General features: G+C 35.2%; 1 protein-coding gene across 3 annotated transcripts in view; it reads left to right on the top strand.

Moving 5' to 3' along the window:
• Positions 1 to 21,209, top strand: part of FAM13A (family with sequence similarity 13 member A) — a 350,236-nt gene that overhangs the window by 150,452 nt on the left and 178,575 nt on the right. For all 3 annotated transcript variants that reach the window (XM_041760046.1, XM_041760045.1, XM_041760047.1), the window contains one exon: positions 16,360 to 16,446. In XM_041760046.1, coding sequence (XP_041615980.1) covers positions 16,360 to 16,446 — 87 coding nt within the window. The remainder of the gene's footprint in view (positions 1 to 16,359; positions 16,447 to 21,209) is intronic.

Raw genomic sequence — 21,209 nt, 5'->3', positions numbered from 1 at the left:
TTGGACGTTGTCATCATTGGACTAGGAAATCCTTGTCCTATAAAGCTACATTTGATAATGGAAAATAATCAGTAATCATTTTGAGGCACAGCAGATCACTAAGTTGGGGAGTAGTGATTAAATATTAACTTTTGTGTTTAAAATTGAAACTGGCTATAAAATAATTATGCTGATATTCCTTTGTGACTCATAAGCAAACTCAAAATAGTTTAAAAATGTCCTGAGCAAAAAAAAAAAAAAAAAAAAAGTCCTGAGCAAAAGCAAAATATTAGTGATTCATAGTGACTAGTTTGAGGAAAGTGCTCACTTATCGGTGTGTCGTATGGCAAGTTTGATTACAAAGTTCAGTCTTGTTCCTGTAGAGTTTATCACATAAACTGATAGATCACATAAACTTCCTAAATTATTTCCCATGTGTTTTTCATGCTGAAGAACACTGCATGTGTATTTTTATTTTCCATGTAGGGCTACAGTCTAAACAAATTAACTTCAACAACCGTTCTTTTTTTTTTTTTATTTAATACCTACTCTGTGCAAAACTCTGGACTAAGGACTAGGCCTCTTCAGAAAATAAACAAGACCTGTCTGTCGTCCCAAAAGGAACTTACAGTCAATAACAAACACAAAATCAGTGCAAGGGCAAAGGGGCAAAAGGAAGGAGGCTTTATGCTAGGTATTATATTAACTTCTTCTACATATTATCTCATTTATTTCTTACAGTAGCCCTGTGAAGTAGATGGACTTAATTCTACTTTGAACATGAGCAAGTCTAAAGAGTACATTATTCAGGGTCAAGAGCAATTAATGACAGAGTTGGGTTTTTAAACTCACAGTACTGATATCAGGCCAAGTATAGAAATAACCAAGTCTTAGTTTAAGTTGGAGTATCAGTGCCATGAACATTTATACATTTATTCATTCAATATGTATTATAGTAATTTAGTGTCAGGGAAGCTTTCTGTTCTGATTCTAGTCCTGTATTTGTTCACTACCCCTAACCTCTTCTATAGCCCCTCAAGAACATTCCAAACTGGGTAGCTATGGAGATATAAGAAATAAAAAGTGTTTGATGCTTTGTGATTTTGGCTGTGTTATCTTTCTGTGTGGGTGAACTTACATAGTGAAAGTGACTAACTTGTACTCCTCAAAATGTTACCATTTTGGGCACCTGGGAGCTCATTTCTGCAGATCAAACCTTTCTTTGGACAGAGAGCTGTATATTTTTAGATTGACTCTGAATTTGAAGGCTAAAAAATAGTAAGTGATGTTTAAGAAACAGATAAAATTGAATAATAGAATGTATGACTCAAATAGGCACTTTCTAGTAGTGGCATCTGATTAGATTATCAATGTAAAGTATTAAGTAATAAAAGTAGTAGTAGAAGTTACTGCTTAACTTTGGGTTATTGTGGCTCCAATTTTTAGATCATAGTCACATATTTACAATTCAGATTGCTATTAATTTCTTTTCCCCAGACAATTTGTTTTGTAGACTGTTTACAGATAAATACAAGTCTACTCGGGAATCATTGGAATAAATTAGATATATCTGCCAGGTGTTAATTTCCTGCTTTCTTATTATGAAGAATACTTAAGACAGACTAAATTACTTTGCTTATGAAAACATCATTATACTCTGCAACCTTTAAACTACTTACTGTGAGATGGCAATATTTTGGAACTGACACCTCAGAAGTTGCACATTTTATTTTTATTTACATGTTTATTTGAGAGAGAGGCAGGCAGAGAGAGTGAGGTTTTTTTTTTTTATTTTAAAGATTTTATTTATTTATTCATGAGAGACAGAGAGGCAGAGGCATAGACATAGGGAGAGGGAAAAGCAGGCTCCTCATAGGGAGCCCGATGTAAGACTCAATCCTGGAACCCTAGGATCACGCCCTGAGTCAAAGACAGATGCTCAACCACTGAGCCACCCAAGCATCCCGAGAGGGAGAATATTAAGCAAGCTCCACACCCAGCATGGAGCCTGAACTGGATCTCATGACCCTAAGATCATGACCTGAGCTGAAATCAAGAGTCAGGTGCCTAACCAACTGAGCCACCCACACAACCCAGATTTAAAATCATTGTATTGTGTGTATTTGGCAAGTAGGGACCCTCCGTAAATGGCAAGTGAATATTTGCAGGTTTTCAAAAGATCACTTGAATTTCCTTTAGTACTGAATTTCTGCTATTTTCTTCATTTGGTCTCCTAGGGATAGAAATTACATTTCTGTGAGCCAGGAGTGCCTAGAAAGGAATATCCCTCCAGGGCAGTCCTTAACCAATAATGAATAGCATGGGAGGTATAAATTCCCAGATCCTTTACTCCTTGGTTGAAATAATTCTATTGTGTGTGTTAAAAAGTGTTTCCCAGGGCTTTCACCTAAGTTTGAGCCTCAAAACTACTGTAAAGCTGTATTAGATTCATAATGGCACCCTTACTAGCTACCTTATTCCCTCTATTATCACCCATTTCCCTGCTGAACCACTCAAATAAACTACTTGCCCTCAATCCTTGTTGTGGGGTTTAGTCTTGGTCAGGTGGGGTTTAGTCTTGGTCAGGTGGGTAGGAGTCCAACCTACAACATCTCAAATTTTACAAAAATGAAGCCTTCACTTATCCTCCAGGTGCAGTTAATCCCCATCTCCTCTGTTAGCATAGGGTACTTTCTTTCTCCTTAATATTAGAACAAGTCTCGGGGCACCTGGGTAGCTCAGTCTGTTGAGTGTCTTTGGCTCAGGTTGTGATCTCAGGGTTGAGCCCTTGAGCTCTGTATCAGGCTCCCTGCTCAGTGGAGAATCTGCTGGAGATTCTCTCTCTCACTGTCCCTCCCTCCCTCCCTCTGTCCTTCCCCTCCCCCTATCCCGGCTTGTGCTTGCTCTCTCTCTCCCTCTCCCCACCCTCAAATAAATAAATTGAAAAATCTTAAAAAAAAAAAAAAAAAGCCAAGTCTTACAGTTTGCCTTGAATGAATTGCTGTTTTCTCTTGTATTGTAAGTTCGTATTGTATTATAAGTTCTTCAAGGGTCAGAACGATCTCTCTTATTTAGTTATCCTTCTGCTTTTCTCTAAAAGTGGTAGAGTAACTTGCATTCTTATGTGTTACAAAACACTTCTTCTAGTTATATTTACTCAAAAAAGTCTTTTGAATTGCATGATGTACACCTAAGTAAAAGCTAACTCAAATTTATTCTAGAAAAGTCATGTAACTATTCTGGGAATTAGTATTGGTTCACATTTCTAGAGTACAGAATAAAAATTTGCTTAATAGAATGCCATCTAACTGATTTGCCAGATTCATCAATTCTCTGCATTTGCTTTTAAAGCATACTAACTGCTGTCCATGGCAACTCTGAAGGCTTGTGGCTAATTAGCTGTTCTCTTGCATACTTTGTTCATTACCAGTTTTACTTTGTGCTAACCAAGACTTGTTTGTTCTTTTCCAAAACTATTCATGCCAGTCTATTGTTTGTGGTACCTATATAATTTAATTAGGCAAATGCAATATTAATGCAACACTATAATTATTTGTAGGAAAATAGTGTCAAAGTGATTAATACAAGCTTATTTAACAGATTGTGAAATCATGGGGGCTTACTACAATCCAAGGTTATTTCTCACTCCACATGCAGTGAGTTGAGCAACTCTCCTCCATTTTGTCCAGACCATCTTCCAAAGTTGTGTCAGCAGGAAAAGAAGGAGTTGAGAATAATATAGAATAGTCTTATGACTACACATGGAAGTGGCTTAACATACTTCTTACATTTCTTTTAGCAGATTTAGTTTTATTGCTTCCAACCTAATTGTAAGAGAGGCTAGAAATGTAGTCTTTCTAGTGCATAAGGAGAGGACATCAAGGACACAAAGAGATGGTATTGTGTACCTAAATAATTGTTTCTCTTGTAAAAAATAAGTTGAAAAATTGGAGAGGCTCGATAAGGTTAAAGGCTTTATATTTTTACTCCAAATAAGTGATACATTATGATTATGGTTTATACAAGGAAGAAGGTGTGGAATTCCAAGCTCTTGGACATTCTCAAACAAATGCCCACATCAGAAAACTGGAAAATAAATGAACATTGAAGACTTTTAAAGTAAATAAAATACTGTATTATTTGTATATATCATTTTTAAATATTCCTGTTTTAGTTTACTTTTGGGGTTACCTAACCTGCAACTTTTCCTTATTTAATTAGATAGGAAGAGGTCTTCTAGAGAGCCATTATTTTATACAGTTAATAGTTGGCATCTGGAGATAGACTGCTTAGTTTCAAATTCCATTTCTGCCACTTACTGGGTAAGTGACCTTAGACAAGCTACTTTTACTTTCCATACCTCAGTTTCTGTATATAAGAAATTTAGATAGCAGAAGTATATATTTTGTAGGGTTATTTTGAGGGTCAAATGAATAAATGTATATTAAGCACTTAGAAAAATACCATACATGTAGTAAGCACTATATAGGTGATAGCCAGTATTATATTTTGATTGTCATCATCATCATTATTTTAAGGTTTGATTCCACAGTTTTCTGCTGAGTGACCACACTGTATGTGACACTATAAATAAATAGTTGTATGACTTAAAGTGTTTTGATTGAAAACAACACAAAAAAGCAACTGTGGCTAAAATCAGACTAGAAAAAGTAAAAGAATTGTTTGAAAGTACATGGGGTTATTCACACAATAGAAAGTAAAGCTGAGCACATGAGCAAGATGGCAGTGTAGGGGCCCTGGCCCTGGTTTGCCCACAAAAACGATGATTCGACAACTACTAATGGATGAAAATAACTCGGAAAGCTTCCAGGTATAGGAGAGAAGCTCCATCAATCAAGTAAAGCACAAAACCCAAAAACGGCCACATAAATAAGTGTAAGAAGCTGTTTACCTGTGTCAGCTTATTCCATGGACCACAGCCATCTCTGGCACACTTTACTTTCCTATAGTTAGAGTTTGCTTCTTTTTAAATTGTGTATCCATTAATAAATTATCTTTTACCTTTTATTTTAGGGTAAGAAGTAATTTACATATCACTATTATAATGTAACATTATTCTGCATTTGTCTATATTTTTACTTTTCCAATGAAATTTATTTATTTTTTTTTAATCCAATGAAATTTATACTTCTACTTTATTTACCGTGGTTTGTTTGGTTTGGTTTTAGTGGTTTTTTTTTTACAGATTTTATTAGAAGGACATGTGTGGGTAAGTAGAGGTACGAGCAGAGAGAGAGGGAGAAAAAACACTGAAGTCATAAAATCTCTAAGAGAAAGTCATATGATAATGATAAAATGGTCAGTTCAACAGGAAAATTTAACAATTCTAAATGCCAAACATTAGAGGACCTAAATATATCAAGTAAATACTTACTTATGGATCTAAAGAGAGAAAATGACAGCAATACAATAACACTAGAAGACTTCAATCCCACTTTTAATAATGGAATATCCAGACAAAAATTAATAAACAGCTGACTTAAAGAACATTATAGACCAAATATACCAATCAGACATGTTCAGGAGATTCAATCCAACAACAGAAGAATATGCATTCTTCTTAAGTGCACACAGAACATTCTCCTGCATAGATCATATCTTAGATGACACTACAAATCTTAGCAAATTTAAGATTGAAATCATCCCAGGTATCTTTTCGGCTTCAGTTGAATGAAGCTAGGAATCCATAGCAGTAAGAAAGTGGGAGAATTTACAAATAATTGGGAACTAAACAATACACTCTTGAACAGCACTGGGCCACAGAGGAAATCAAAAGAGAATTTACAAATTCTCTTTTATTTGTCTTAAGACAAATAAAAACAAAAACACAACTTACCAAAACTTATAAAATGCTACAAAAAATGAAGTAGGAACGTTAAGATGCTCAGGAGAGAAGTTTATTACGATAAATGCTTACATTAGAAAACAAATTTCTCAAACATCCTAACTTTACAATCAAGGAACTGGGAAAAGAAAAATACATAAGCCCAAAATTACCAGAAGAAAGGAAATAATAAAGATTAGATCACAAATACCGGAAAACAAAAACTAAGTTTTGTGTGAAAAGGAAAAAAATTCAACAATCCCTTAACTAGACTAAGTAATTTTTTTTGGATATGACAGCAAAAGTATAGAGACGACAAAAGCAAAAATGAATGAGACTACATCAAACTAAAACACAAACTTTGAGGGCACCTGGATGGCTCAGTGGTTGAGAGTCTGCCTTTGATTCAGGGCATGATCCCAGTGTCCTGAGATTGAGTCCCCACAGGGAGTCTGCTTCTCCCTCTGCCTGTGTCTCTGCCTTTCTTTGTCTCTCATGAATAAATAAAATCTTTGAAAATAAAAAAAAATAAACTTTGTAATATTCTGCACAACAAGGGAAACCATCAACAAAATGAAGAGGCAGCCTTCAGAATGGGAGAGAATATCTGCAAACCATATGTTCAATAAGAGGGTATTGTAAAACCTCATAATTCAATAGCAAAAAAAAGAAAGAAAGAAAAATTAAGGCAAAGGGCCCTAATAGACATTTTTCCAAAGAAAACACAAATGGCCAACAGGTACATGAAAAAGTGCTCAACATCAGTAATCATCAAGGAAATGCAAATCAAAATCATAAGATATTATCTCACATCTGTTAGAATGGCTATTATCAAAAAGATGAGATGAAAAATGTACATGAGGGTGTGGAAATAAAGGGAACCCTTGTACTATGTTGATGGAAATGTAGATTGGTTTAGCCATTATGGAAAATGATGTACAGGTTCATCAATAAATAAAAATAGAACTACCATATGATCCAGCAATCCTGCTTCTAGGTACATATCCAAGGAAATGAAATCAGTGTCCCAAAAGGATATCTGCACTCCTATATTCATTGTAGCATTATTCACAATAGCCAAGAATGGGAAATATGTAAATGCCCATTGACAGATGAATGGATAAATAAAATATGATGTATGTATCTACAAAGGAATATTGTTCAGTCATAAAAAAAAAAAGAAAGGAATCCTTTCATTTGTGACAACATGGATGAACCTGGAGGACTTTATGCTATATGAAGTAAGCCAGTCATACAAAGGTAAATACTGTATGATCTTACTTATATGTGGAAATCTTAAAAAGTTGAACTCCTGGAAGCTGAGAATAGATTGGTGGTTGATAGTAGTTGGTAGGGAGGACATGCAGAAGTGTGGTTAAGGGGTACAGAGTTTCAGGTTTTGCAAGATAAGTTCTGGAAATCTAATACACAACAATGTGAAGTTGGTCAGAGACACTTTGAAACACTGTAATCAGTAGGAGAAGAAGGGTAATGTCCTTTAACCGTCTTCCCTTAAAGAAGGGAAAATGAATGCCAGATATGCAAAACAATGGTAATCCCCTTTGGTGCTATAAGGGGCAGAAAAGATTGAAATATCCTGTACATGTTAAGGTCAGGGATGAGGGATGGGACAAGCATATAAGTAACTGGCACAAGCAACAAGTGATCCAGGTTATAATGTATGTGTGGAGCAGATAAGATGAAAAGAGTGGGCTGAAGGGCTTTGGATGGTAGAAATAAGAGTTTAAATTTGTTCTGGTAGATGGAAGGAACTAAAACTTGTCAGGACAGGAGTGACTTACATTGGAGTTCTAAATCAGAAAATTTGACATCCATGGATTGGATAAACTGAAGAACAGAAGAATCAGATGAGATTGTTTTTGTTTGATCAGTCTGTTCATTCAACAAGCATTTATTGCATGCCAGCTATGCAGCCAGAAAGTACTCTATAGGCTGAAGAAAAAGCAGTGAATTAAAAAATAATAATAATAATCTCTGCTCTTATGGAGTTTGCCTTTAGGCCAGGATAAACAGTACACAAGAAGAAAACGAATATGCCATTTGATGATAGATTCTGCAAGAAAATTAAACCATGATAAGAACTTGACATTAATGGTATATGAAAGAAGAGGGAAGTTCAGAGCACTCTTTTATACAGAAAAGTGAAGAAGGAAGGTCCCTCTGAGCTAGCATTTGAACAGAGATCAAACGATGTGGTGGAGCAAGCCATGGAAATTTCTGGGGCAAGAGAGCAATCCAGGCAGATGGAACAGCAAGTGAAAAGGCCCTGAGTCTCATACTTGCTGGCTTGCCTATGATGGTAGATCACTATTCAGACCCCTCTATATAGCAATGAAAAGTAGAACTTCTACAAATCAAGACTATGAACGAAGAAAGCATGGTGGGCTAGATTATCAAAGAAAAGCACAGATATTAAGACTAGGTCTGAAATCACCACAGTAACATACAGATATTAAACCAATCTTAAGCCAATAAATACTATGGTAAAAATAAAGCAGTTGCTAGTACCTGGTGGAAGTTGTTTCTGATGAGAGCTTTTCCAAGGAGGTGACGGAGGAGCTACAGAAAACTCTATATTAGATTGTAATATTAAGACCTAGTGTCCAAACACTAATGCTTAATGATGTATAAAATGATCTTTAATTTAACCAATTTTTGTTACAATTCCATGCTCATTCCTGTTTTAAGTTGAAATGACTTGCCATTTTCCATAAAGCAAATTTTAATATACATAAAAGACAAGTAAGATTATACCTGTGAATACCGAATACTGTAGATGCAGTTTACAAAGTAAATGTATTAAGTTCAAAATATATCCAGACTTTGACTACTTCCCACTTCCTCTAGTTTATTTCCCTGATCCAAGCCAGAGAATCAGATTTCTTCCCAAATTTATACATAGTAAAGGTCTAGAAAGTAAAAAGTGCTATTTTCTTATTCAATTTGTTCTGTTTATTTATGTAAAGGTAATACCCTTTTGCTTTTGAGTTTTAAGAAAACATCTTTTTATTTTTACAAATTAAAATTCATTTTGCAGATAGAGATAAATCACAGAGAAGAGTTTTATGGCATTGTAAAGAGTGGTCTGTAATCTGCCAGTCACATTAGTTGGATTCTGGTTATGTGCAAAGTAGCACTGTTCTGTATGCTCTTCCCAATAGGAGGCCTCAGGCACAGGGTATTACCTCAACTTGTGATCATATTAACATTGCTGTCTAAACCTGTAATCATATCAGTATTGTTCTTTGTCATCTGCTCTCCTTGTCACTGAATCTAACCAAATCACCTGTTATAGGTTGGACCCAAACACACCAAATGCAGCTTTCTGACAGCTACCTCCCTATCATAATAGCTTATTTTCGGCCTACCTTAACCCATCATTATATTATCAGGTAACATATTATTATCTGATTCCTAATACCATAGAAGTCCACCATATTTCTTTAATGGTTGGAAATTAATACTAATGGGATGGGAGATATAGGAGTCGACATTGTTACATTTATTCACTTGACAAATACATATTAAATACTAACTAGATGTTGAGAATATATCGATCAAATCCTTGCCCTCATGAACCTCAAAGTTTACTGGGAGTGATAGACAAAAATAAATAAAATTGTTAATTACAAATTTGAGTAAGTATTGCAATTAGAAAGCAGGTTAATTAGAGAAGAGCATTGTAGGGGGTAGCCACTTAAGATAGAATTATTAAAGATCTCTCTGAGGAGGTGACAGAGGAGCCTAAGGATAAGAATGCAGCAGCATGCTAAAAAAAAAAAAAAAAAAAAAAAAAAAAAAAAAAAAAAATTTAAATAGTGGAAAGGCATTCCAGAAAGAGAAAACACAAAGGGTGAATACTTGAAGGTAGGAAGAGACTTGGGAGTATTTGAAGAATAGAAAAGAAGGTTAATGTGGCTGAGGCATAGTGAGGGAGAGGGCAAATAGTATGAGATGAGGTTGGAGAAGTAGGAAGAGCTGGATCAGGGCTGTGCTTAGCAAAGAGTTTAGATTTTAGTCCAGGAACAATGATAAGACCTTGATAGAGGAGTGACATCATCCCATTTACATATACAAACTTGTAGAAGACATGATGATTGAAATAATTTAGGTGACCAATGATGGTTATGACGGGGTGGCTTTGTACATCCAATTGCTTAAATCCCAGTTTATTTTGGAGATAGCACTGACTGCACTTGATCATCGGTTTGATGTGGGAGAAATGGGAAAGGGATGAATTAAGGTAGATTAAGATGTTGGTTTGAGCAACTGGGTGCCATCTACTACTTAAGGGAACACTCAAGGGCAGACAGATGGTTTTTTGCTGATGAAGTCTAAGCTTAGGTTTGGACATACTAATTTAGAAGCTTATTAAACAGCCAAGTAGAGTTTTCAAGTAGGCGAAAGTGATGAAACTTTCGAACTTCATCACTTTAGTTAGATGAAAGTGATGCGAACTCAGGAGAAACATCAAAGACAAATGGATTTTGGGAGTCATTACTGTATTGTTTGATTTAAAAGCCATGAATGTGGTTGAGATCATTGTATCATTTGGGAAAGGAGGTCTAATCTATATCAACTCCTGAGTTATTCCAACTTCATTCATTTATTCAACATGTATTTATTGAGCTCCAACTATACTAAGCACTTTTCGATGGCATTGTAGTCACAGTAGTTAATAAAGGAAACCAATTATTTGCTTTCATAGAACTTCTATATAGTTAATGATACAGAAAACAAACTGATAAGCAATAGATATGTAACTTTATTGTATAGAGAAGCAGCAATGAAGGAGACTACATAGAGTTGATCAGTGAGATAGGAATTTTTTTTTCCCTACCAGTGATGTCCTGGCAGCTAATGGAAGGGAGCAGTTCAAGAATGTTACCTGGACCAGATGTTGCTAAGAACCTGAGTAAGATGGAAACTAAGCTGGGATTGTTTCCTTGCTTTCTGCAGAATAATGACAAGAAACAAAACAGAACAGATTTGAGGACTTTGAAAATAAAGTAGAGATAGTGAATGATAACAGCTGTTTTGAAGGAAGTTGCTATAAAGGAAAGCCAAGAAATGGACCATAACTAGCAGAAGAAATGAGATTAAGGAAGTATTGTTTTAAAAACAAACCAAAAAGATACAATTCCAGACCATGCGTGTGATTAATGGGTGCGATCCCATTAAGAGAGGGAATGAGAGGATAATTGAGGGAGTGAAACCCTTGAGAAAATAAGAGGAGATAAGATCCCTGGGGATGCATGGAGAGAATGGCTGATAGGATCAGCATCTTATCTTTCACTGTAACTGGAGGGAAGGCAGAAAGGATGGAATGTTTGCAGACAGGTTTATAAATTTGATGGTGGTGCAGTGTCATCTATTCCAGTGCTTCTGTTTTCCCAATGAGCTATGAAGTGAGAATGGAAAGAAAGGAATTTGAGAAAAGAGAAGACATGAAATGTCACGTTGGAGGGTATAAAGTCAAGTTACTAAAGAAGTATAGCAGAATTGCCGTGCTTTAGAGAGGACTCACTCAAGATTTATGGTGATAAATTTAACATGAAACAGTCAACAGTTCAATACTTTTTGACAAACAGTCAAAAAGTTCGATACTTTTCCCCCAATCACTTTCATTTGCTTAATTCCCAGCACAAAGAAGGCATATAGCTGGATTCGTCCAAGGTTGCACTTTTTTGAGATGAATACAATGATTAAAAACAGGATGAAGAAAATCAAGTGTATTAGCAAAGAAATGAAGAATCATGAAATGTAAGCTGATTAAGGAGAGAATTGAAGACAGGAAGAATGCCCAGGACATTGTGAAAAGTTACAAAAGGGATATTACTCATTCATTTGGTTTACCCATTCACTTCAACAATTAAGCCCCTACTAGGTGCCAAACCTAGTTCTAGACCCTGTGGATCTATTCATGAGCAAGACTGACCCCATCCTCTCACAGAGTAGGGTGAGATGGACAAAAAATTAGACCAAGTATTTTCTTAACTTTTTTTCTAAATGGTTGATCCACAATGTTAGTTTCAAGCATACAACATAGTGATTCGACATGTTTATACACTCTGCTGTGCTCACAAGTGTAGCTACTGCGTGTCCCCATATTACAGTATCATTGACTATATTCCTTATGATGGATGAGCCTTTTAGTCCCATTTATTCCATAACTACAAGCCTGTTATCTCCCATGTCCCTTCCCCTACTTTGCCCAACCACACATCCCCTCCCCTCTGGCAACCATCAGTTTTAAAATCAGTAAGTATTAAAGTCAGATTTTGCTGATGGCTATGAAGAAATACAGAGTAGAGAGAAAGAGAGCATTAAGTAGAAGGAGAGAGCAGTGGCGATTTAGATAAGGTGTTCCAGGAAGGGAATCCTCTTTAGTGAAATTGAAGAAAGACCTAGATGAAATGAGCAAATAAACCTGTGAATAACTGTGGGAGTAGTGTGCTTTGCTGAAGAAATATTGAGTGCTTTACCGTTTTTTAATGTCATCAGTAGTTGAATAGTAAGGCCAACAAAGCTGTGATAAAGTAGTTTTTCCATCCCTATTATATTTTTAAATGGTGTTTTCAGAATACCAAAGTGACACAGCTGGTTTAAGCAATTGGTTGTTGCACAAATGTCATTAAAGTGAGCAATCAATTCAGTTAAGTCTCATTTAAGCAGATGAAATGTTTAGATATAAATATACCCTGTAATCAGGTCTGCTGTGTTTATCATTACCTTCTCCAATGACTAGTGTTGGAATGTCACACATGATAGGGTTCAGTTAATATTTGTTGAGTGAACTTTTATGCCCACATACACTTTAATACTTAAAAACACAAATCATTCCCCCTTCAAACCTTTTCAAAGATGTTCTAAGGGAGAAGTTCAAACAAACCCACGGTCTCTTTCTTGCCCTGGGAGTGTGAGGGTTTAAATGACTTTAAAAAAAAAAGATATTATTCACATCCCATAAGATAAACCTGTTTAAAATATACAATTTATTGGTTTTTAGAATGTTCACAAAGTTGTGCAACCATTACCTAACTACAGAACATTTTTATCACCCTAAAAAGAAACCTGTCATAGACTGGACCCATTAGGAATCCCTCCCCTCCTTCTAGCCCCTAGCAACCACTAATCTACACTCTGTCCCTATTTGCCTTATTCCAGACATTTTATATGTGGAATCACACAATATATGTCCTCTTATGTTTGGCTTTTTTTACTTAGCTTTCAAGGCTTTCAGACTTTATCTATGGTATCCATACTTGAGTCTTCTATAGCTAAGTAATATTCCATTGTGTAGTTATACAATATTTTCTTTATCCATTCATCCTTTGATAGACATTTGAGTTGTTTCCATTTTTGGCTATTATAAATAATGCTGCTATGAGTATGTATAAGTTTTTGTGGACCTTTGTTTTTAATTCTCTTGGGTCTATACCTACCAGTGTAAATGGCTTTTTAAAGGCATTGCTGTAAACAAGTTTCATCTTAAAAATATTTCTCACTTATTTCCAGTTACTTACTTAAGCCTTTAACGGAACTTATTAATTTTTCTCCAGAAATCTGAGTTACATTAGCCCTATAGGAAATGTTCCCTGTATGGCTCTGGTGCCCCCGGGCTCACTGCCCACTGCATGAGTGGAGCCAGACTTCAGCAGCAGTCTTGTGGGGCACTGGGAATGCAACTCTGAACAGGTGGTGGTTCACCTTTTTGTCAACCAATATTGCTTCTCCTTGAAAGAATCATAAAATCTTGAAATTTAAGACCTAGGAACGTTTCTTGGAGCTCATCTAATCCAGTGCCTTTGTTTTATAAATCTTAAAGCCAAGGGACATCCAAAAGGTTAAAATACTTACCTGAGTTCTTATAGCTGGTTGTGAGAGAACCAAGATGAGAAGTCAGATCTCTTGACTGCCACTTCAATGCTCCTGACTACTAAATTTTACTTTGTTGTCTGAATTGAAAGTCATAAAATGAAAAATAAACATAATTCATCTAAGTGGTATTTTCAAATTATTTATTTATGAATTAATTAATGAGTGAGACACACCAAGGCAGAGGGAGAAGCAGGCTCCCTGCATGGATCCTATTGCAGAATTCGATCCCAGGACCCCAGGACCATGACCTGGGCCAAAGGTAGACCCTCAACCACTGAGCTACCCAGGTGTCCGTAAGTGGCATTTTCAAATCAAAGTTTACAGAAAATGTTTTCAGAGTTTTGTAGGGAAAACTTAGCTATCAGCTTTGTACTTGTTAATTCACAGGGACAGGGTGGGGGAGATAAGAGTAATAAAGAAACACTCCTTTTAGCCTATGCTTAAGGAAGAAGGAATTGCAGGCATTTGTAAACACTCAGACAATCATAAACAAAGGTCAGTAATTCCTATTAGCTTTCCTTAAGAGTCAGCCTTTTTCTTCTCATCACATTCTACCTTTTACATACCAGTCGTTTTAAAAGGGGGTATAAAGATTAAACATAATTATATTATCCAAATGTAATCAAATTATGCAATAGATTATGCAGTTAATCACTTGGATCTCCTAAATGTCATGCTGGATATAGTTTATCCTTCTCACAGTGAGTCAGAAGTGGGAATGGGTTCATTCACTATTTCCAGTAAGCAGCTTACCGCCAGCAGGTGTTGTGACTTGTGGGAAAGGGTAGGACTGGAATGCATGCTTATTTGGAGAGCTCAGAAATGTACCCTTGGGTCCTTGCATAGAGCTGTACGTGAGGCCACAGGCAGCTGAGAGTGTTGGCAGTACCACAGATACCCCCAGCTTAGAGGAGGCTCTTGATCCCCTCTGAGTCTGGGAATATTGCTCCCTAGCACAAAGCTGGGAACAGGTGCCACATATAGCCCTATGGTCCAGGCACGGGTCTCAGCTCTGCCACTCTCTGTGTGATCTTGGGCACATCACCTCAGATGTCCTTGAGTGCCCCATCTGTAAAATTAGAAGGTGGCAGGGCAGACTAGCTGATTTTTAACTCTTTTGGCTTTAAAATGTTATGGTTCTACAACCTAGTGATTTAAGATGTCAAGTATATTGGATATTGGAGATATCAAATAAAGGTGATAAGAGTTCATAAGGTAATACAGGGCCATCGTGGAATCCCATGTGACCCTGGGCAAGTTACTTCTGTAAGATTTTGTTATCCATAAAAGTAGAGTGATTATAATAGTACCTAACCCTAATGACAAAAATGGTATTAATGCAAAGACTTTAGCCCAGTGCCTCATAAATCCTAAGATTCAGTATTATTTAGTAGTAAGTAGTAGTAGTATTTTCTTTAGGGACATTTTTTCCTAATAATACTATTCCTTCAGAAATAAGTAAAATTTCAGTAAATTTTAGTAATACTGTGAAGTATTTGACTAAAATACTGTTTAAAACATTATAATTAATTAACCCTGAAGTAAACTGGGGGAAAAACTCATGATTCAGATAATGGAGTGGTGGATGGTAGGCATGATGAGGGAAGAAATGTGATACAGAGGTCAAGGTTATAGAGCAAGTGAAAGAAATTGAATTTATTTTCTCCTTAGTTTTATTGTTGTCTGTAATCTTCCTTCTATATATTTATCTCTCTTAATTTGGAGATGAGATCATTTGTGGAGAATTTATCCAAATTAGTGGCTATTGAGAAGTGAGTCCTACAGTATTTTTTGTTTAAACGAGATTATTGTTGTTTTTATTTATCATGTAGAAATAAATAGTAAATCCAATTCCATGTGAGCTGCCTTCTTGTAACTTCTGCTAGTTTTGCAAATACTATTTTGGTGTGAATCAAGGGCTTAGAAGCTTAGTAATTTTGGAAACAAATACTCAGATATTTTTCCTCAGGATGTTGGTACGAAACTATCACTATTGAATAGTAGTTTGCTAAACTATTTGAAGGAATTCATTTAAGAAAAAGTATTTACAAAATCAGAACCTGTTTGTAAAATATGGTAGGGAAAGGAAACTCTAAGTTTAGTGGTTGATATCTTAGAGAATTAACTACCTAATTTTCCAAAGAAGAGGAGAGCTGTCTGTGAATGTATAAGTGACATGATAGAGTAGATGAGATTCTTTTTTTTTAAAGATTTTATTTATTTATTCATGAGAGAGGCAGAGACATAGGCAGAGGGAGAAGCAGGCTCCCTGCAGGGAGCCCAATGTGGGACTCCATCCCAAGACCCTGGAATCGTGACCTAAGCCGAAGGCAGAGGCTTAACCGCTGAGCCACCCAGGTGCTCCTATAGATGAGATTCTTAATGATCATCTCTGAATATATATGTTCTGTGTGTCCCACACCTACTCCGTCACCATCTTATTTCACTATTGTAGGTAAACAACAGGAAAGGAAACATTTTGATTCCTCGTGACAATGTCAGTGGCTTCTGATATAAACAGTTCAATCCAGAAATGCCTAGTCTCTCATAAAAATTGCTTTTCACTACATTGTAATTTCCAGTCAGGGTAATGTTTTTTGGTTTCTAATGTATCTTTTATACTTCTTTTATAGGAGGCCAGTTGTAAGAACCCCTTACCTAATATCCTTCTAACAAAAGACTTAGAAAGAGACATGCAAAAACCATCTCTAAAAACCAGGGTAAGTTATGTCTGCTCCTTTGGGTTACCATAAGAAACATTTAGCAGGGCTTTTGATGTTCTTATGTTTCCATGCTCTGTTTCTTGCATTTCTCTCAGACTTTTTCTTTGGTTTTATTTTTGGACCTGATTGCATAAAAAGCACTTTTTATTTAATATATTGAATCCAAGGTGATATTCATCCCCAGATTTTCAAGACACTCCTATAGTTTGACCGTGATATTTTTTTAGTACATGGCTTTGCTTCTATTAAATCAGAATTATTTGCAGTCTACTTCATTAGGAAGTAGTTGAATGTAGCAGATCTTTGTTTTGAGGGATAAAATACAATGTCCAACTGTAATTTCTGTTTTTCAAAATAGAAATCACTTTATTGACTTTTCATAAGTCATATGTAAAAATAACATATGATCAGTTAAGTAAATTTTAACTAGGATGAAATAAGATCATACATATGACAGAATAAAGAGTCTAATGTGTAAAATTTTATTTTCCTTATTAGGAAAAATCCAAATACAAATAATTGTTTTGCCAATGAAAAGAAAAACCCCTTTAACCCAAAATATGTTATGGAAATTTCTTTGATCATTTATTTGTCCAACCAGAAAAATGATTGCATTAATTTTAGAGTTCCTTTCCTAATCTTTAATCTTTTAAGTAGAACTTCTCCTATTTACTTGGTTACATAAAATATTCCTAAGTGGCCACCAGGACATTTATAGAGCTATTGTGTCTCCCCACTCTGAGAAAAAAAATGTTCAAGTTTTCTTGAGCTCATTTTAAGCAAAATGTAAAAGATCTAATCTCTAATTTTAATCACAAGTTACTGTAAAAATAATTGTGTAAGGCAAATTAAGTGAAGCATTGAGTCATTACTTAGTGTCTTGATTATAGTAACTACCTTTATGTGAAGAGACCCTAGATGATGCACTTCTTATATAAAGATAATCTCAAAACCTGTCATAAAAGTTGTTTGAAGGGATTGTATTACTCTTAGGAAATTAATCCCTTTTGGAATTTTTCAGATATATACAGAATCAATAATGTGCATTTATTGTTCCTTAACCAGTCTCACTGTATGCTTCACAAACAGACTAATCCAATAGAGAAATTACTTCACTAGTTAAGCTTTGGTTTTTAATTTAAGCTTCTCTGTGGCCTGACATGAGCAAGTTTACATTTATATGACCACAGTAAGCTCTGCTTAGTTTATAGGTGATTAAAATCCTTGTAATTTTAAATCCCAGGTATGAAACAGAGCATGTGAGCTATAAGAGATTATGAGGCACTAACTTTTTCACTAGGATTTTATCTTATTTGTTGCTCCAGTTGATCTTTGAAAGCTAAAGCTGAGAACACCTTCAAACTATGGTTGGTGTGTCCTTTCTAGAGTGACTTGGTGAGCTATGAGAATAAGGTGCATCCATTTGGCTTCCTTAGCTATCTTTTTCAGATATCTCTGGTTACAGCTGTATTTGCCTTGGACAGCTAAGAATTTTTGATCCCTATGTGGCCAGGATATAAAATGGTAATCCAGAAATGGCATATATCCATTGACTCTAGAGATGTCTCTCTAGCCTAGACCATCTGTCTCGACTTATGTTCCCCCTGCCAGTTGTTGTCACTGTGCTTAGGCAATAGGAAGGATTATATTTCTCTTCCTTAGGTAGGAAAGCCACTTCTTGATTTGAATCCAAGTTGAAAAAAAAGGGATACCTCTATTTCACAGTGCCATGACACTTCCTGGATGAGCAAGGATCACCAGCCCTGGTAGCTTAAGGACACGCTCATATAACCATTTCGTACCACATACCAATACCATGTAGAGTACATATGCAAACAAATCATTGGAAGAGATTATAAAGAAAAGAATATCAAAAAGAGGTATAGAACATAGAAAGGCACAGCTCCTTATAACCTAATACACTTCAGACTTCAGCAGTCTTTTTTCTACAGTACACAGGTGATATGGCTCTAAATAAGCCTCACAACCCATATTTATTGGTCATACTATAAACCCTGAATAGGATCTAGTAAACTGAAGGTAGAAAATTATTTTCCTTCTCTCTTCCCTTGGAGTACACTCTGGACTTCCCAGTGTAGTTGCTGTGTTTTTGACCTCAGCAAAAAATTCAAGGTCAGGTCACTGTATGAGAATTAATATCCGATTCATCCAGCACTAGGATGAAAGTATAAAAGAAAAGATTATATGTTTCCTTCCTGACTTTTATCAGTGGATAAAACTGTATTGATAAAAATTTAAATTACAAGCACATAATAGTTTTAGTCATTGGATTCTCTTACTACTTTTATAGAGATTTCCTTTAGTATACAAAGTTATATTAACTATAAAATGTGTGATAAGGATAATACAGTTATCAAAAATACTATTACAAATAATATATATCAAATATATTATTATAAAATAGAGGCAACCGTTAAATTATTTTTTTTCAAAGGCTAATGGTTTCATGGATCATGAATTATTTATGGAGATTTTCCTCAATAATGAGAATAGTCATCCCTCTTCTATTTTCTTAAATGTTTGTTAAAATGCCTATGCTCATTAGCAAAATAAACTAGAAATTTTAAATAATTAGGGTTTTGAGAAATTTAGTGGCAGTATTATTTCCAATAAGCAAATTAATAGAGTAACTTAATAAGCATTAAATTTTACCAAGCTTTTAGGTTATTTTTAGGTTATTTTTAAGATATTGTTAGTGGGAGCAGCCCAGGTGGCTCAGCAGTTTAGCACCGCCTTCAGCCCAGGGCGTGATCCTGGAGACCCAAGATCGAGTCCCACATCGAGTCCCACATCGGACTCCCTGAATGGAGCCTGCTTCTCCAGGGCCCCATGTGTCTTTGCCCCTCTCTCTCTCTCTCTGTGTGTCTCTCATGAATAAATAAATAAAATCTTAAAAAAATATATTGTTAGTGGACATGCATATATTTTACATTGCTTTAATTAATGTGTAGATTCTAATTAGTGTTCTCTTTTTTCCAGTTACCATTATTTCTGCTATACATTTCCATGTATCAAGCTAGTTTGCGTCTTTAATTTTTTAATAAGAGTAATAGTAGTAGAAGTAATAGTGATGATGCTTATGGCTACCATTGATCAAGTGCCAGACACTATATTACTTAATGTAGATCTTTTTTTTCTGTTCAATATACTCTATCAATATTCATTTTCAGTAAGAATCTATAACAGTTTTTTAGGTATCATTCCAGGTGTTTTAGGCTATCTTCAATATTTAGATCATTTCCAATATTTTGCCATTACAAACATTTTTAAGTGAATAATTTTCACATGATGCCTTTTAGACATACGTGGGAAGTACGGTCATAAAAATGTACATCTTTAACTTGTCCTGACATTGCACATACTTTAAGATGTACAAATTTACATGTTCAACAGCTGCAGAAGATTGTTTCCATTTTTCAGTGTCACCAACCTTTTGTAATATCAGTATTGTTGTTTCCCCAATCTAATGAGTATGAGATGCATCTTGTTATTGCCTTACTTTGGATTTCTCTAACTTCCAGTTGTGGCAGGGACATTTATTATTCACTAAATACTCAGGTGTTTCTCCAATGTTTCCCAGCCCCATTGCAGTTAGCTGGGGCCAGCCAACTACTTCTGGCCAAGAGACTGAGCAGAAGTGCTAAGTGTGTCTTTAAGGGCAGAGAATGCAAAAGTTGTGCATAATTCTCAAGCACTTTTTTACAGTACAGAAATTAGACAATGGAGCATGGGTCCTTTAGTGGCATTGGTGGAACAGAGCCCCCTGTCAAATTGCACTGGATTTGTGTAATGACTGAAAAATAAACCTGTTTTATTAAGCTTCTGAGATTTCTGGGCTAATTTGTACCTTCATTATAATGTAGTCTATCCTGATTCATTATGGGGGCAGCTTGTCATGTGTTCATTAAGCTTTGGTAATATCTGTGATCATTAATCTATGTACTACTTTCTCCTGTTGTTGCTGGTTTTATTATTAGGTTATTTATTTTTTCTGAGTAATTTGTATGAGTTTGTTAGCTGTTGTCAATTATATGTGTCTTAAATACTTTCTCCCAATATTTTAGTTTTCTATTTATATTGAATATAGTGCCTTTTAATATATGAGTTTTTTATTCTAATATAACCAAATCCATTAGTCTTTAGTTCTTGTGTTTTTTGTATCTTGTCTGAGAAATCCTCACAAACGTTGAAGTCATTAAGAAAGTCTTTTTTTATTGTTTTCCAAAGGTTTTAAATTTTGCTTTGCATATATGTCTTAATCCATCTGAAGTTGAATTCTGTGGAAAGCATGAAGTAGGAATCTAATTTTACATATAAAACTCAACCAACTTAGTATATTTATTCAATAGTTCATCTTTTCCCCACTTTCTGAAATGTCTTTTCTATTATATGTCAAATGTTTTATATGTGTTATTGGTTGCTCTATTTGTTTATCTCATGTCATTACTGCAATGTTCTAATTAGTGATATCTAGTAGAACAACTTTCTTCAATTTTGTTTCCCTTCTTGAAAATTATTTTTGATTCATTGCTTTTGAAGTTGAATATTGTCAAGTTTCATGAGAAATTTTAGTTAGAATATAAACTACAAACTGATCCATTACATGAGAATTGGTATTCCAATTCCATGAATTGGTATTCATGGCCATCATAAAACTCTCCACTTGCTCACAACCTCTTTAAGACTGTCTTTTGATTTTTTTAAAAAACGTAATTTTCTTCTTCAATATTCTAGGTGCC

This window comes from Vulpes lagopus, chromosome 6, assembly GCF_018345385.1.
Source record: "Vulpes lagopus strain Blue_001 chromosome 6, ASM1834538v1, whole genome shotgun sequence".
Classification (NCBI taxonomy): domain Eukaryota; kingdom Metazoa; phylum Chordata; class Mammalia; order Carnivora; family Canidae; genus Vulpes; species Vulpes lagopus.
Note: the sequence above shows the minus strand (reverse complement) of the source record. Positions and strands in the feature narration are given on the sequence as shown.